The 18,620-nt window shown below is 32.8% G+C and overlaps 1 protein-coding gene across 8 annotated transcripts in view; it reads right to left on the bottom strand.

The window, feature by feature from the left end:
* Positions 1-2,949: 2,949 nt before the first annotated feature.
* PRPF40A (pre-mRNA processing factor 40 homolog A) overlaps positions 2,950-18,620 on the bottom strand; it is a 52,719-nt gene continuing 37,048 nt past the window's right edge. For 4 of the 8 annotated variants that reach the window (XM_063080201.1, XM_063080258.1, XM_063080236.1 and 1 more), the window contains 15 exons: positions 18,351-18,415; positions 17,811-17,975; positions 16,850-16,958; positions 15,842-15,992; positions 14,896-15,029; positions 10,098-10,212; positions 9,831-9,922; positions 9,611-9,727; positions 9,137-9,274; positions 8,714-8,809; positions 6,616-6,702; positions 6,435-6,531; positions 6,289-6,350; positions 5,039-5,170; positions 2,950-3,325 (listed from right to left, as the gene is read on the bottom strand). In XM_063080201.1, the coding sequence (XP_062936271.1) occupies positions 3,233-3,325; positions 5,039-5,170; positions 6,289-6,350; positions 6,435-6,531; positions 6,616-6,702; positions 8,714-8,809; positions 9,137-9,274; positions 9,611-9,727; positions 9,831-9,922; positions 10,098-10,212; positions 14,896-15,029; positions 15,842-15,992; positions 16,850-16,958; positions 17,811-17,975; positions 18,351-18,415 (1,653 nt within the window). In that variant the 3' untranslated portion in view covers positions 2,950-3,232. Of the gene's footprint in view, positions 3,326-5,038; positions 5,171-6,288; positions 6,351-6,434; positions 6,532-6,615; positions 6,703-8,713; positions 8,810-9,136; positions 9,275-9,610; positions 9,728-9,830; positions 9,935-10,097; positions 10,213-14,895; positions 15,030-15,841; positions 15,993-16,849; positions 16,959-17,810; positions 17,976-18,350; positions 18,416-18,620 lie in introns of all 8 variants that reach the window. The other 4 variants (XM_063080253.1, XM_063080246.1, XM_063080226.1 and 1 more) reach the window with 1 other exon arrangement.

Consider the following 18,620-nt stretch of genomic DNA (forward strand, 5'->3'; position numbering starts at 1 on the left):
AGGCATTCACCACTATTCCCTGGGTGCTATCTGATTAGAAACAGTTCTTTCTTACATATTATCTAAGTGTTTAAAAAAAAAAACTTTATATAAAGGGGTTATACCTCACTGGATGCAAAAATAAAAGTGGCTGCCTAGCCAGCACTTAGCTATTAGCACTGGAAGAAAATCAGGAGCATTTAGGCAAATGCTTCTTAAAGTGTATAACCAAAGTTTATAATTGAATGAAAACTATGGATCATATAGTTTGAAACTGAAAACTTTCCAGAAAAATGTACACAGAAACTATTTTAGGAGTTTTTACAGTTTCTACACCCTATCACTATGAATTGATTGGATTACTTGAGGACAATGCTTTTTCATTTTATAATTGTATAAACTGAGACCTAATTAAAGAAAAGTCAGAAGATCAAATAGCTGTGATTAATCAATATCAAATTTACCAGGAGGCATAGAAAGTACTTTCATATGTTGAAAAACGTATAAATAATCTCTATTGTGAAGCTACTCTGAATAATGATCATAAAATGCTGACCTCTATGTTGAAAAGAGTATGGTAAGACCATTACTTTTACTTAAAAGCATTACATTATTTAAATTCACTTATGAAAAGTACAAATAATTCTTCATACTTGATTGGCTAAATTATCTAAATATTCATACAAATCCATTTTCCCACATAGTAATTATGGACTGAGAAAAAACGAAAACACCAAATATTTGAAGTCCCAATTTTGATGAAATATGATATTAAATGTATTAGTGAATTTAATCTAATAATTCATTAGTACTAATACTGAGGGAGGATAAAGACTTAACATTTTCCTAAGACTCTGAGGCTTCAATGAAAAGTATAAATTCCCCTTATGTGAAAGTAAAAATGCTTTCCCGTTTGAACACATTTGTTCAACTCTTACTAGAACCAATATTCCAAGACATTTCAGCTTTTAATCTGTCAGGATAAAAATATTCACGGAGAACTCTAACAAAATCTTTCCAACACCTCTGATTTCAGACTGTAAGGTATCTTTCTGGCAATTAAATCCCATTTGATGGGACCATCAATGGTAGACAAAAGATTACAGTCACTTCCATTACATCTTTTATAACAAGGATGTTGCATTTTGATTTGCAATTTGTTCACTACTTTAGTTTTTAGGTCAAATAATTTTCATGGGTGAACTATAGGGAAATGTGAATTTATATTGTCTTGTAGGGATCTGAGGTTGTGATAAGATTATAAGAAATACAGAAATCTATTTTGAGGACATGCTAAAACACATCAATAGTTTTTTATTTAAATAGAAAAATCAAAACTTTAAATTTGTACTTTAAAAATCATCATTCATGGAAGTAATTTAAACAATGTTTTACAGATTCTAAACTCTCTCATGAAACATCACTAGTATACCTGCCAATAGCATATGCATGTTTTAAAGATTTTACCACTGATTTCCATGTCAAGTGTTTGACGTGATTAGCAGTATTAACTATCATTACAATGGGACCTCTGAAAATTAAGTCTAGGCAACTTTTTGTTGCCAAAGTTATGTGTTTTGACTCTAATATACAATAGGAGACTAATCTTAAGCAAGCAATTTGATTCACATTTTCTCAAAGATAATGATTTTTACTTTCTACAAAATTGTGGCATACTTCATAGCAGAAAAATGGCATGGCAGAGAAAAGTTTAGAAACAAATTTGCCCCCTTTTTTGAGGCTTTCAACAGTGGACACTACATTTATTTCAAACATGGGGCAGGATGAGAAAGAGTCGTCTTGGTCAGTCCCACTTTCAAACTCATTTGGATGAGTCTGAGTTCCCTTACCATACGATGGTAAGGGAAAAACTTTGTTTTTCTAAATTGTCCAAATTAAAAGAATAACAAAGATAATACCTAAGATAATACCAAAGCGTAAGAGCTAAAATTTGCTTATTTACTTAAAAAAATTTCCTGTACTGAAGGAAAATAGTATAAATTACATTACCAACCTGCAAAAGTTAGCATGTAAAGAGTATTCTATCTTCAAGCCATTGCCTCTCTAAAATATTCTGTAGGAAATTCATAGATGAAAAACAAATCTAGGGACCTCAAATGTACTGATTTATAATATTCTTAAATATTAAAAAAAGGAAAGTAAACAAGCTATCTAGGTAAGATGAAGCAAAATTTCAGGGATTTAGTATCTTTAAAATGATCATACAATTTCCTTAGAGCTAAGCAGTTTAAGTAGAAATAAATACTAGTACACACTAGAAGAGAAGATTTAATAATTGATAAAAATGTACAAAAATATTCAAATCAGAAATGCTTTAGAATGTGTACCACGAAGTCAATACTTCTCAGTGAGCAGGGAAGGTAAAAGACTTCCTCAATGGGGGGGAAAAAAAAAAAAAGGCAAGAGAAAGATTGGATTTAAAAAAACGACAACTGTTAAAGAAAATGTTTAAGTCAACATTTTTTTTTTTTTTTTTTTTTAAGACAAGGATATTGCAACTATCACTTAAAGTTTGGTGGCACATTCTTTAGTAGGTCCTTAAGGCAATATATTTAAACTAATTTACAATTTGATTTGATGTTAACTTTTTAAACATCACCTCAAAATAGATGCTCAAAATAATGCCCTCACAATAGCCTTTTTAAAATGTATTCAGATGTTTCATAAAAAATAATGGTGGCTTTATTACAGTAGTGCTCATTAGCACCACTATAATCGCGGGTCTACCAAGCTTACATCAAAAACATCTATTTCTTAGTTCACCATAAAAGATAACATTGGCTTTAACCAGTTGGGTAGTGCACAAAAAAGCAGTTTTATCAGTTGCTGGTGCTTTTTTTGTACTACTATATTATCAAAATTTTATCATAGCTTCAAAATCCAACTTCTATGAAGTAAATCAAATCACCTCATGACTTAGACTTTAGAACAAAGTAGAGACATCTGCAGTTATCAGTAAATTGCCACCTTTAATCCATCCTGCAGTGCCCTATGAAAGGGTCACAGAAAGACAGTTATGACTGTATGAAAATATGATTCTTGATACAGAATCAGAAGTTATTTTCAATTTTCTTTGCATTTATAAAGTCCACAATAACAATACTTAAATGCACTTTTTTTTTTTTTTCCTGTGATATAATTAAAACCCAGTGTTATTTCAATTGAACTTAAAATAGAGTCCCTGGTCAGAATTAGACTTTAAATCATACTGTAAACATGTATTTGGTATAATTTATTGATCATCGTCCAGTTGCTCCAAAAGGGTTCTTCTACGCTTTTCCAATTCCCCTTCACTCAGTTCGCTGCCAGAAGTGTCCCAATTACCCTGAAAAGACAATTGTAGTTGATGTCACTATTCAGAAGGTTAAGTAATGAACCTTTGAAAGAAGAATTCAACATCTATACAGATGCTCTTCCACAGATAAGCAAATTTCACAGGGTTTAAGGACTGACCTCTTTCCTAAAAGGAGTAAGAACTCCTTGGTTATATATATCAGAGAAAGTAATTTAGAATGAGACTTATTTATGGTGCTACTTTGAATTTACATTAATATATAAACCAGTGAGAATAATACAACTGGTTTCTTTTCCTTCCTTTTACACAGTGAGTATGAAACATCTTGCTTCCATTTAATGAAAGCCAGGAATTCATATCCTAGGTACTATATTCCTTGCTTATTTTGCACAGATTCTAGGTGTCCTTTAAGTGTTTTATATCACAAAGAAGTAAATATCATATGCTTTAAGCATACTGATTCTTGTGCCCAAATAAATAAACACACAAGATTTATTAGCAAGACAAGATTTAGACTGAAAAAACAAACAAAAATAATATTGCATTATGTGAGATACAACCTTTGAAAAGTGGATACTTCACCCATTCTCCTTCACTTCAGGGATTTTGTTTGACCCACTAAGGAAGAAACTATTAAGCTGCTGATAAGTACAGAGGAAGCATTCATTCGTCACCAAAAATGTGAATCACTCACCTGTTAAAGCTTTAAAAAACAAACAAATAAAACAAATAAAATAAAATAAAATAAAATGCAAAAAAAAATAAAATAAAATAAAAAAATATAACAATGCCCCAAGGTGAAAAAACAAACAAACAAACAAACAAAACATCCACTCTATACCATCTGAATCAGCATATCCAGAAGTAGGGCCAGGGCTTATCTACGTAGTTAATGCTCACAACTGATAATTCATAGGCATTACCCTTGCTAAACCTATAGCATCTGTACAGGGAATTGGAAAGGCTAAGAAAGCTTGTGGTACTGTATTCTATTATGAGGGTATTTCAAAAAGTTAGTGGAATATGAAATTAAAAGATAACACAAATCTTTCCATGAACTTTTTGGAGACTTCTCATTTTGTATATATGGAAAAATAAAGTACTTATGTAATTTGATATTAAAATATTAACTTTGGCTTCTATTCCCCTCCTAGTCATATGCCCTCCTTCCCCCAATTGGTATTTCTAAAAGTTATTGGAATACTACCTTTTGAAACTGGATTTAGTAGAGATCTGCAGAACCCCTGATTTGAATGTCCTAAATTTTATATTCTTTTGAGAATGTACAAAGCAGAACATCATATCCTTTCTTTTTTTTTTTGCCTTTTTCGTGACCGGTACTCAGCCAGTGAGTGCACCGGCCATTCCTATATAGGATCCGAACCTGCGGCGGGAGCGTCGCTGCGCTCCCAGCGCCGCAGCGCTCCCAGCGCCGCACTCTCCTGAGTGCGCCACGGACTTGGCCCCATCATATCCTTTCTTAGTGAGTTAAAACTATAGTTATAAAATGCTGTGCTTTATTTTTAAGGAATATAATATTTAGGAGACTGAAATCAAGGGTCATTCATGGCTATATGTTACAAAACTATTTCGTTTGAGAGGTAGTTAACTGAATTTTCATTGTTTTCTTCAATCATACCAGACTTGAAAAAAATTTATTCTTTAAACATCACTGCGGTTTTAACCACAGTATCCATTTCTGTATTTTGAAAATACAGATATGAAACAATTCCAAATACTTACAGAATCCTTTCCAGTCTTTTTCTTAGGTGATTTGTGTTTTGATTCTGATCTTTGTCTAGTTCTGTCTTTTTCACTTTCCCGGTCTTTTTCTTTTTTATCCTTCTCTCGCTCAGCATCTGATTCTGGAGAGTCCTATGCAAATAAAAACAAACATGTCAGCATTCTGTTTTTTAAAACTCCTTACATAGGTTAATATTTTAAAATATCCATGTACCACAGGATATGTGTTCTTTGAGTGGTGAAATATAATTTGAATTGTTAACCTCAAGAATTCTGTTAAGATTTCCCCAAGATTCATGGACAGCTGGTCTTTCCCATGGGAAGGATGACATTCTGATGGCAAAATACCACTAAAGGAGCCTTACTAGCACTTCAGATGGGTAATAACTACTATTAAATATAAACAGATACATTTTTTACCAACCCAACATAGCATTTACTTATTTATATATGTATACAGGATGCTACTGTTAGCTTAATCACATATTAGGTTGACAGTTATATAATAAAATTCTTTCCTCAAAAATTGCTATTGAGAAGCAGGAATTATTTAAAATGTAATATTAGTGCTTAAGTAAGTGTTTCTTAACTAGATATGCACAAATTCAAGCAAGCAGCATTAAAAAAAAATTCCAATTCAATAGGTTGGTGGTGGTAACCAAGGCCCTTACATTTTGAAAAAACTTCTTACAACAGCAGATGAATGGTTGTTTACATATTTGAATTTGGGCCAGCCCCGTGGCTCACTCGGGAGAGTGCGGCGCTGGTAGCGACGAGGCTGCAGGTCCCTATCCTACATAGGGATGGCCGGTGCACTCACTGGCTGAGCATGGTGCAGACAACACCGTGCCGAGGGTTGTGATTCCCCTTACTGGTCAAAAAAACAAAAACAAAAACCCCCCCACACCAATAATAAATAAATAAATATTTGAATTTGTGGCTCTCAACAACAGCTGCAATATACAAACACAGAGAAACACACATACACATACACACCCCTCTTTTCTTGAAGATTAATTTTAAAGATCAGGGTGGGAATCCTAACACTAGTATGTGTGTATTTCTTCAAAGCTCACCAAATGATTTTAATAGACGATTAAGATGAACAACAACTATAAAACTATCACTTTAGGTTCTCACCTGAACTGTACTGATCTACTGTACAGGACTACATAGAAAAATGTTCTAGGACCATTGAGGAAGTTAGGGCAAAAGCCTAGGTGAAGTGTAAATATTAGAGGCTTGCTTACAGATTTATGTCTCCTCTTCTTACTTTTCTTCTTATGCTTTTTTGACTTCTTATAACTTCTCTCTGAGAAGGATAAAACAAAAAAGTGTCAGAATTTGAAGACATCATCATGTCAATGATTTTAATCAAGTAAATAGAAATGCTTACCAGACTCAGCACTAGAAGAATGTTCTGAAGCAGAACGGGACTCTGATCGCTGTCTTTTTTTCTTTGAATGGCTATCATCATCATCTGAATCTGACCCCTAAACAATACAAATAATTTCATTAGCAGTGATGCTAACAAATATTTAAATACATTCATGATACCATTTAATAAATTGCCTTACCGATCGAGAGCGAGAACGTTTCCTATGATGTTTTTTAGATTTCTTAGAATGTTTCTTGTTCTTTGAATGATGATGTTGACATTCATGCTATAGGGGCAGTAGAAAAAAATTTTTTCAAGAGTTTACATTTACTTTAGACAGCAGAGCATAAGAAAAAATTTAAAAACCTATATAAATAAGTTCTTAGAGTAAAACTCCATCATATTTAAGATGTAATCTCTTGAGACTGTGCAAATAATTATCACTTAAGATTTTCTTTTCTCTGTTCCTTCTTACCCATCCCATACCCACTACCCATCCCATACCCACTACCCATCCCATACCCACTTATTTAAACATCTAAACAAAACAATGTTAAAAAAGTATTAGTAGAGACACTTGATATTCTAGAAAGGTATAATTTGCAGAATAATCACAATTGCTTTAAGTAACAGTGAAGTAAAATGACATTCAAGCATGGTTTTTCTGATGAATCTGGCTTTGTCAGTGAGCTAGGCCAGGCACTGAGATAAAGAACAATCTCAGAGCCATTCTTGAACTGAAATAAACAAGGCTGATCTCAATAAATGCAAAATCTACCCCTTTCTTTTCCTTCTTACTCATATAAGACATCATTAGGCACCTACATGTTGTCTCTGTGGATTTCAACTTTTATATTAAAATAATTATAAGGCTAATGGAAAAGGGGAAGTAAAAGCTCAGATATCTATGGCTTTGAAAATAAATTATGCTTCTGTTACATATGGAAAATAGAAATTGTGGCTCAGAGGGACTCTTATCCTTTTTATCTCAATGAGTGCTAAACTTTCTTTTCTACCTTAAGGCCCAGGTTATTGGGATCCAAAATCTGAATGTGTTCATTTCTTCCCTATACTACCATCTTTAGCTCCATTTACTGCGCCTCACTACTTTACCCTGGCACAGATCATGAAATAATCTGGCTAGAGATTCTTGAGTTGAAGGAAAAAATTAAATGTATATTCTAATGCCACAGAATATGGTTAAAATGAAGACTGTCATGCAGGATTATTGCCATGGGGCCCAAGGTTCTGCTTTTCCAAAAAGCTCCTAGGTAATGCAGATGCTGGTGTGAATTTCACTTTGAGTAGAAAAGATCTAGAGGCCACCAGGACCAGATGTAAAGGCAGTTGTGAAACAATATAGGGCTTACGTGAGTACATGTTAACAGGGATAATTGTTGTTGACATTGATACTAATCAAGAAAAATAAATCCAAAGAAATAGTGGTCAGTCAATTCGGTGACCTCCTGTGCCCAATTACACTGCAACACTATAATATTAAATACATACTCGCTTTTGGCCTGTTGTAAAGTATTACTCTGTCTACAACTGATAGCACAGCATACTTCTTAAAAGCATGACCCTGGAGTCAAAGAGCCTGGGTTGGGATCCCTTCCCTACAAACTACTTTACTTCTCTTTGCCTCCTTAGTTTGCTCATCTGTAACATCAGAGGCTTGTTGTGAGAATTAAGTTCAAACATGTAATACATATAAAACAGAATGCTGCTTGGCCCACATAGGCATCAAATATTATTATCCAATAATTATTGGTCAATTGAGACCCTACCTGAAACCTTCATCAAAATACCTTTACTCAACTAATGGAGTAACTTAAGATTTTTCATTATTTAGTTTAATAAATATTTACAATTTATTACATTATTTTCTAGAAACCCTCTGGGCTCTCTACATATCTAATGTAGTATAATATCTGAAATGTGCTTAAAAGCTATCTTCTCTCTGCTTTACAAAAAACTTTTAAGTTTTCTTTAGGTTTACTAGTCAATTCACGTGGCTGCCAAATGGCTCAATTACTAAAACTTTCTAAAAACAGAACACACATGAATAATTTCAACTCACAAAGTTTTATATTTCCATGCAAACTTATAATTTGTTTCATTGAAAAGCAGTTTTCATAGGAAAAAAACATTCCCTCCCTAATCATCCCAGGGATCTACTAGCATAAAAGCAGTGAATATTAAGAAATATACTTTGATCATTCTACATTCTTCAATTTTTGTTTATATTTTTACGTATTTTGTAATATTTCAACCAGTTCTGAGAACACTAAAATTACCTCTAGCACATGCATAAAATCTTTAAATATTCGTTTTCTTTCAGACTCTAGAGTTATGTCCTCAAATGCTGGCTCTTTTACAAATCTCTCCCGGATCTAAAAAATTCAAAATGGAATAAATACATAAATACCAAGAAAAGTATACTAATATGCCTAAAGGAATCATAGAAGTGAAAAGTAACAACCCAGTCCCCTTAAAATGCATTTTCTTCCTTCAAAAGTCCAAACCATTTTAAACAAATATTCCTAAATGCAGAATCACAGATGACTTAATACTTCTAATATATCCTAAATATATTTAATATATCCTACAAATAACTTTAGCTTATTTTTTGTGGCTATAAAATAGTAAATGAATTAGAGATATTTTCATTTTTCAACTGTAATGAAAACTCATTAGCAAAAATTTAGAAGTATACATACATCTTCCCAGACAGCATCCAATTCTATTGGAGGAGCAGCTTGTTTCAACATACTCTTAAATGCTGATTCTTTTCGTTTCATCTTACGAGCCTCTTCTTTTTCTCTTTCACGTTCACGAGCTTCTGCCTTTTCTAGTAACTATTAGAAAATCATATTTAATCAGTTACAGTAGTACAATTATATAACTCCTGTTAACTGAAATAATTCATTGTTCTTATTTTTGAAGTATTCTAACACATCATTTATAAGTGAAGAGGCAATTTATCTACAACACGAGTTAATCTGAACAAAGGAAGTTTAATATCAGTCCATTGTCTAACTACGTTTCAGCTTACCTGTAAGACTGTCTACTACTCTAAAATCCTATTCACACTCCCTTATTTCAATAGACTACAACTGAAGTACTTTCAACTGAATAATTTAAAAACTGTTCTATTAAACTAGTTATTTATAATAGAGAATATTAAAACTTACACTATTGAAAGCCAACTTGATATTTCCGGCATCTAATGTAGTTGATCTTTTCGTTGAACTGATTATTGCCACAAAATCTTCAAAAGTAGTATTTACTTCAACTACAAAGCCTTTATCCTTAAAAAGAGAAATCTTGTTAATATTAATAACACGTAAATCAAAGGAAGACAGTATCAATTTTTAAGATATATTACAAGTAAGAATAAGGATACTTATTTACCTTTAGAATGTCTTTTATTATCTTCTTCTCATCATGATAACGTGCTTTAAGATCCTCAACATAAAACTTGAAAAGATCAAGGGCAGTTGATCCTAATGAAAAAACTAAAGAAGTCAAAAGCTAGCTCTAACCAAAGAGCTGCAATTACTTTTTGTTTAGAAAACAAAAGTAAAATAAAGCACCCCTCCCCCAACACAACCACCTTCCCCTTTGGCGCATTCCATCTACTACCATAACTATAAATTAGGGAAAAAAAATGAATCTCACCAGGCTGACCAAGCATATTAGTGAACCTAATGTCAGAACTAATAGTTGGATACAATTCCATCCAAGATGACATAGAATGTAGTTGTCCATGTTCATGCAATTCATCTAAAAATATCTGGAGGGTAAAAAAAAAGAAAGCAACTATATGTGAAAAGTCATCTTTAAATACATTAGAAATATAAACATACCTGAAAACCATGTTAACAATGTAGCAAAGTTTAAAACCTTTCCAATACTGTTATCCCAAATATGTCTGGGTGCGAGTAATATTTGTTATTTGATGAAAGCAAAAACTACTTTTGGGCAAAAAATATTTTGACCTTCAGAGAAAAGGAACTTTGAAACACTACATTATATTCTACCTAGGCTTCAGTTTGCTGTCCCTTAAGATGGAAGACCATTTCCAGTTTAAAAAAAAAAAAAAAAAAGGTCAAAGCTAAACTCAAAATATTGGATCCCTGTACCAGCTAGCTGCAAAAAATAAAAAATAAAAAAATGTTGGATATTACCTATCACAAATGATGAAGTTAAAGAATGTGAATTCATGCTTCCTTTAAAATACACTTTTTTGTTTTTAAACAGAGTACCTAATGTGTTCTAGGTATTTTTATTTAATTTGTTTAAAACAAATGCAGGGCTCTAAAAGGAGGATGTTAATTTTCCCAAAGCAGTTTGGAGATCGAGGATTCAAACCCATATCTGATTTCAAAATCATTTCCTTTCTTCCACATTACTATTTTACCTTTCAAACTAAATCTTTTTTTAATTTGCTTATTCTAATTTCTCCTCCTTTCTTTTTTTCTACTTACTATCAGGGCAAAATATTGGGACTTTACTACCCAGCAACTTCTATACCTCCTTCTTCCTCTAACCCTTAGGTAGCTTAATCCTTTAAACAAATGTCTCTAAGAAACTATGACCCTAAATTCTGTTCCCTCAATCCCTAGACCTGTACTCTTCAATTTGGTCATCACTGACTACATGTAGCTTCTGAGCACATGAAATTCTGAGCACATGAATTGTGATGTGCTGTAAGTATAAAATACAATAATTTTGAAGATTTAGTACCAAAAAAATTAATTTTTAAAAATACTGATTACATGTTAAAATGATAATATTTTGGGTATTTTGATTAAAACAGATTACTAAGTTTGATAAAACATTAAAATTGTTTAGGTGGCATATGTATTTTTATTGGACTGAGCTGCTCTAGAATAACACTAAGTACCTAAAAACTCCACTCCTCTTCAAAGGAGAAAAAGCATGTCCATACGATCTAACAACTCTGAAATTCTTTTCTCTAACTGCATCTATCCTTTGCTCCCTACTCTTCAACATAAATGGATTCTATCCTAACCCATCCTTGTGTGGTCACCAGGGTCCTCACTCGCTCCCTCTTTTGAGCCTCTAGACAGTTTAGAAACCATCTTGACTGATGCCCTCTAGTATCTTAGACTCTACCACACTCTATCATACCTGTTTTGCTAAGTGTTTATTTCACTTACAGGTTGTTGAGATCTGATAAAGTCATAGAACTGTGAAATCAAATCTATTTCAATAGTGCGTCCCTAACCTGAATGAAAATTAGAATCACCTGAGGACTTTTCTTTTTTTTTTAAAATGGAGAATGGGTTGTAATCTGGATTATTTGTAATTTTACTTTTTAAAGATGACCAGATAACTGATGTGAATTCAGGTTAGAAAACCAATCTGATAAAATTTTATGGCTTTTATTCTTTATTTACTAACCCCATCTTGGAGTGAAAAAAAACCTAGTCTTTTACATTATGGAAAGCAAATTGCTTTGAAGATGGCTGAGTTTGATATTTCTCCGTCCCTCAGAAGAGGGGTTCTCAACCTTGGCACGGGGATGACCTTTTTGTGTGTTTTTTCTTTTCTTTCTTTTTTAGGGGGGAGGGTGTGTGTGGGAGGCATGTCCTATACATAGTAAAATGTTTAGCAGCAACTCCAGTCTCTACCCACTACCCACTAGAGAGCCAATAGCATCTTCCCCCCAAATAGTGACAATCAATAAAATCTTTCCTGGTTGAGAACCATTTGCCCTAGGTACTACTCAAATTAATTTTTCCTCATCTCCTTCCTTTTTGTTTCTGTATATACTGTTCACAGTATAACTATTCATACATATGTTTGAATTCCAAACCTTCAAAGATTTTGTTTAATGAAAAGACACCCCATCTTTCAATTCTTTCTTCATTCTCTCCCTCTTGACCGGTTTTCTTTACTCATGAAAAGCCTTTCTTTCTCTCTTAATCCCAAGCTTACACTGAACTTCACCTTATTAAAATATCTGAGAGGATGATCCAATTGTACTTCTATTTACCTTTCAACTATTTGACAACTCTCTGACTTCCCTCCCATGCCAATGGTCACTAAACAGTAAATGCCACACTTAACAGTATTTTTTCAGCCCTTATTCCATAAAAATTCTTAACATTTGTTACTCCTGGTGGATTCCTTTAGCTCAGGAGTTTCTCAAAGCATCATTTGAAGAATTATTTAAAAACAAAACCAAAAAACCACCACAGATTATTAGGCCCCACTCCCAGATTTTCATTCAGTAAGTCTGGTGTGGTGTTTGAGAATTTGCAGGTTTACTACAAGTGTGGTGCTGATAACACCAAGGTCCAGCCACAAGGATCAGCCAAGGTTAGATTCCTGTGGCTAACCAAAAAAAAAAAAAAAAAGAGAGAGAGAATCTGCATTTCAATAACTTCCCAGGTGATATTAATATTGTATGTCTGGGGACCATGCCTTCAGGACCACTGTTCTATCTTAAAACTCCATCTTGGCTTCCGAGACACTACACATTCCCCTGGTTCTCCTTTAATGTCTTTGATCAATTCTTTCCAGATGAATTCAAACATGAGTTTTAAGACTTAAAAGAAAAATCAGAATTTCCTTATCATAGATGTTGCAAATATTTATTATTATGTGACTGGCAAATGAGTACTCAATAAAAACGACAGTGATCATCATTACTACTAAGAACATTCTTTCCATTCATCTTTTATTGTAAATGCCAATTTTCTGTTTTAATTCATTTTACTGCTGTTCTAAATATACCTTTTGAAAGGTAGGGTAGTAGACACAGGAAAATTATTCGGTTGAATATCTGAAGGACTATCAATACAACATGCTTAATACCACTTACATTAATAGTAATCAGAAACTATGTCAGACACACACCAGTCTAATTTAAAGCCATATTTTAGACTTAGCTAAAGACTCATGTGGCCTTTACATTATGATCTCTCCCTTATAGTCTCCAGGTCCAGTACTGATATTCTACATTATATTGTCATATTTTCTGTGACCCAGATTGTCTTCTTATCCTCAGTGTCTTATTAGTTTTTCATATAGATCTCCTTATGTGAAAACACTGCAACACCTTCATAGGAGACATTAAAGCTCAATTGCTATAGAAGAGTATAAGAGTCTTCCTAAAAATCTGTTCTCCCCTTCTTCCTGAGCATATGGCTACTTAGCTAAAAACTAGGTTTTCTGGTCTCCTTTGTAGTTAGTTGTAGCTATGTGATTAAACTCTCAGCTGAATATGAATGAAAGAGGTAAGCAGAACTTCTATATTACCGGCTTTCAAAAGAACTGTTCTCTCAACCTTTTCCAGGCTAAAATGTGATCATGGGGACAGTACTCCCCTAACCATGCACACAAGGCTAACATGCTAGGGCCTTGGTTCTCAAACTGTGGTCCTGCAGTACCGACATCACCTGAAAACTTAAAAACTGCAAATTTTCAGACTTAAAATTCTTGAGGTGGGGCTCAACAATCTGTATAGTTTTAACAGTTTCCCAAATGATCCTCGAAAAACCACCAAGATGAAGGAACCCATCAAGAGTAGTAAATGTTAAGTTTTCATGGAATGAGAAATAAAATCATGCTATTGGCTGTGGCATTTCAGATAGTAACCTTTGGCATTTTAAAAAGCTCTCTAGTTGACTCTGATACAAACTTTTTGAGAACCACTGTTCTAAGGAATGGCAATGTACCCTAACTTTGGCCCAAACGGACTTATTTTGAGAAACAAACTTATTTAAGCCACTGTAATTTAGCATTTGTCCTAATATAGTGGGTTAATGGAAGAGATCCTGTAATCAAGAGCGTACAGATTCAAAACCTGGCTCCCCTATTCAAGTAGCTGCTGACCTTGGGCAAATCACTTCACCTCTCCATTTCCTCATCTATATAAATGGATAGAAAAAAATAGTATGTACCCTTATAAGATAAGGCTGCCATAAAAACTGAGATTATAAATGCAAAATGTATTTAACAGTCAATGAATGCTAACTGCTATTTTTATAATTTTTATTGAAATGGGCAATGAAATGGAATGCAAAAAGTCCCAGCTCCTATATATGGTATTTAAAAAATTATGGCCCATGCCCAAACTATACTACAGCATTCCCTACTTTCGCTAAACACTAAACATCAACTACTACTAATGACTAGTCACAAATATCTTGTTTTTGGTCCTCCCTCATGCTATTTGCTTTTTCCAACAAATAAGCCTTCTCTATCAACGCACACCTTAAATACCAACATCTGTGATAGCCTTCTATGTTCCTTTGCCTAAAATGGCTGTGTAAGTGAATGGGATAACTAATTGCAGAACTTAAAAAGTTAAAATGTGTATGGGTCCTCCACAAAGCCTAAGTCAATCATCTGGGAATAGGTACCTCAAAACTGTTTACGTCATTGTTTAAGCTCAGTAACCATATTATAAAACTAAGCTAGAAAAGAGAGGTTTTTCTATTACCTGAAAAGATTCCCTATTTTTTCGCTGTCGTCTCCTTTCTCTCAACAAACTCTTCTGTTTTTCTTCTTCCTCCTCCTTTTCTAAAGCCCGAATGTGCTCTTCAAAGCAAATTAATGCATCTTCTTTGTCCATGTCTAAAGTGTTTTTCAGTTAAAATACAAAATATCAAATATCAGTAAGGAAAGCAGTTTGATTATTTGATTAACTCCTTTCAAATCTCAAATTCACCTTTCAAAAATACTTGTATTTAAGCTCAAATGACTTGTATTCATCTAAATAGCAAAGTTTTATGGAAAATTTCACAAAGACCCCACTAAAAGATACCCAGAACCATAGGATGAAATGAAGAACATGCATATAACAAAAATAATGAAAATAAAATTGCTATGACAAAATCTGTCAGCAACATCATAATTACCCGAGAAGCTTTTCAAAGTATAGAATTCTAGGTCCTACCAAAAAACCCAAAGAAGCATGATTTTCAGAGGGGTAGCCAAGAAAGCTGTAATTTAAAATTCAACTAGATAAGTCAGAAAAAGAGTACTTGGGGAAGCCTAATGTAAGATAATTCTAATATATTTTTGCCTTTTTGCAAATCTCTAATTAAAGTTACTACCTTAAGAAGAAAGCATAAGTAAACTTTGGTAATTAATTTGGTTCTTACCAACTTACATATAAATAGCTAAGTACAATTTCAAGTTTGCCCTATGATTTGGATATTTAAAGGATTATCTGGCAAAGCAAACTTGAATTTCTGGAAAAATACTTTGTCCTGAATCACAAACTCAATTAGAAGAAGTATATACCATTTGGAAATAAAATACTTTTTCAGAAACAAACAACTGTGTAAAATTCAGTTAGTTGTCTCATAAAAACAGCAAGAATAACTTTTTGCTGCCAGAGGATATTGTTAAAATTGTTTCCCTCATTTAGTCATTATTCTTACTCTGTAACTCTTCATCTTCTGCAAAAGTTGGATTATCCATCAAATACTGCTGGGCTTCAGACCACGTGGTAGAGTATGTAACATTAGCCATATTGTCAAGTATGTTTTTTAAGGCTTCCCAATTTCTCTTTCGCAACTGCTTTGCTTGTTCCTGTAGCAAAAGTATGAACACAACTTTTAAAGTTCAAAGAAACTAAGATATTTGAATTGCAATTATGAAGGTTTTTGTTACATTCTAACTAATGACCAAATTGCAAATGTTACGCACGTACTTTAAATACCAACACTATTTACTTTGCAAATGCCCTTGCCTAATTTTTTTCACATCTCTTCTAAATCCAGAACCTTGAAACCATGTTTTTTTTTCCTCCACTACATGAACCTCTCTTCCTATCACCGTGCTGCTAAGGACAAGTCACACAATAGGTAAATGCTAAAGTTCTTCAGTGACCTTCATCTATGTTCAAACTTTTCATGATAATACTTGGATTTATATATGTTCCTTGAAGACTAGATAATATAAAATTTAATAGCAAACAATGAAATAGACCTGAGTAAAACAGGTGTTTTAAAACACTATCCTACAGTTTCAGTTTAGTGGAAACAACTGCACATTACTGTTGTTCTTGTAATAGAATCATAAATAAGTTTGTTATAAGCAAAAAATACCCTGAGTATTTTTAATCCTAACGAGCTAAAACAAAGTATCTTATTTCTCAAGATGGGCACTGAGACTTACAATTAAAGACATTACACGTAATATCTGAATAAATCAGTACCTACTGTGCCTACATCAGTATTTACTACGCTAGATGAAGAGGGATAAAGAAACTTACTATAGGAGATATCCATTCTATTTTTAAACCTAACTTCTAATAAACAGATCTGCTGTGCCACATAAAATGGGTAAACGAAGCAACAAAAATGAACATGTTATAAAATAACTCCTAATCAGAAAGAAGAAACATCTCATTTTATCTGTAAATACCAATAACAAGGAATAAATACCTTTTCTTTTTTTGAAAGAAAGAACAAAACATCTTCATAGATTTCAAGACGATCACGCTCTGATATTGCATTCCAGACTTCCATTTCTCCAAACATTTGCTCTGCTTTTCTATTTGTTAAAAAAAGTTATTCTGTATTATACAATAAAAAATTAATTTTAAATCATTTTAATTTTAAACTAAATTTAAAACCACAAAATGAACACTCATCCCCTCTAAGTTCATAATTCTACTATAAAGGAAACTTTTGGATAGTTAAGAAAAAGAACAAAACAGCATAAGCCTCCTTTTCTCCTTACAGATAGAGGGGCTAATTCAGGTTGGGCTACGCTTTATAATTAAGATTGTCTCTATTTCATAGGGAAGCTATAGAGACTACCAAACTCTCACAGAACTACAGACTTTAAAAAAGTTATCTTAAATTTAGTTAACACACAAAATAGGACTATTAAAGAAATAGTCCTTCACTAAAGCTTTTCTGAAAGAGAAGTGACAAAAAATAAAGCAGCACATAGGATAAAAAAGCTTAATAACTTACTGTAAAAATTTTAATACTGAATTACCCACAATTTTAAAGTTTTTTAATAATCTAAAATTAAGAGTTGCTATATAAATGCAATTTTTCAAAATGCTAGACCTATTTAATAAAATCACCTATTTTTACTTCACAAATATCAAAAATTTCAATTCTTCTATTAAGTAAAAGGAAGCCTAGCACAATTATTAAATCTAGTCTTTCTCCCCTTTTTCTTCCAGTCTTTAATAACTCAATAACTCTGCAAGTTAAATTCCATATTTAACTATTGATTCATCTTGTATCTTAGAAAAGTGCCACATTCACATTCATCTAGTTTCATTAAACGAGCATCTATTTTGGATCAGTTGCTGTACCTGGTAACTTGGTAAAAAGTATGATACATACAATGCAGTAAACATATGACAGACATCAGTAAAAATCTTACTTGTATCTGGTTGTGGAAGTCATTTTCTCATGATTTTCAAGAAAACGCTGAAAAGATTCCTTAGCCTCTTTGTATTTCGATCTTGCTTCTTCTTTTTCTTCTTTCTCTGTCTGAACTTTATAGGCATTAAAGGCCTGCTTTTTTTCACTCAACTTTGCTAAAGCACTAAATAAAAGAAAAATACCATACAAGAGTAAATGATGGCAGGAGAATCAAATGTTAGTACTTTGAAAAAATAATAAAGTTGTTTTCATGCATAAGTCAAGAAAATTTCAACAATATATTAAATATAAGAAATGGTTCTAAAAAGTAACTTCTAATTTTAAATTAACTCTAATTTCATATGTAGCAGGGTGCTCAAATTGAATGGCCAGGCTTTTGGCTTTTTTTGGTTCAGATCAGACATAAAACAACGCTATTCTTGGTCTCAAAAACAACAGAAGTCAATGGAAGTTAAAAGTTGTACCATTCTACACAATTTTAAAGGTGATAGGCTTGCTATGCTCAAAGTAAAAGGCAAATAAAAACGTGAAGTATTACCTATATCGTGGATCATTAATGATCATTTTCATAGCTTGCTCCCATGAAGCATTGGATGGTACCCGCTGAAAACCATTTAAATGAAAAATTTAAATTTCACTCAAGTACAGTTAACAGACATATAACAGGAAACCAAGTGTAATACTCACTGTACACATCAAGTACTTCCCTTTGCAGGAGTTTGAAAAAAGTTCTAAAAAATAATTTTCTACTGAAGGCAAATCTGCATAATACATCTACAGACTAAAAAGAAAACTTAAACTGAAATTT

The sequence above is a fragment of the Cynocephalus volans genome, chromosome 1, assembly GCF_027409185.1.
Source record: "Cynocephalus volans isolate mCynVol1 chromosome 1, mCynVol1.pri, whole genome shotgun sequence".
Lineage (NCBI taxonomy): Eukaryota > Metazoa > Chordata > Mammalia > Dermoptera > Cynocephalidae > Cynocephalus > Cynocephalus volans.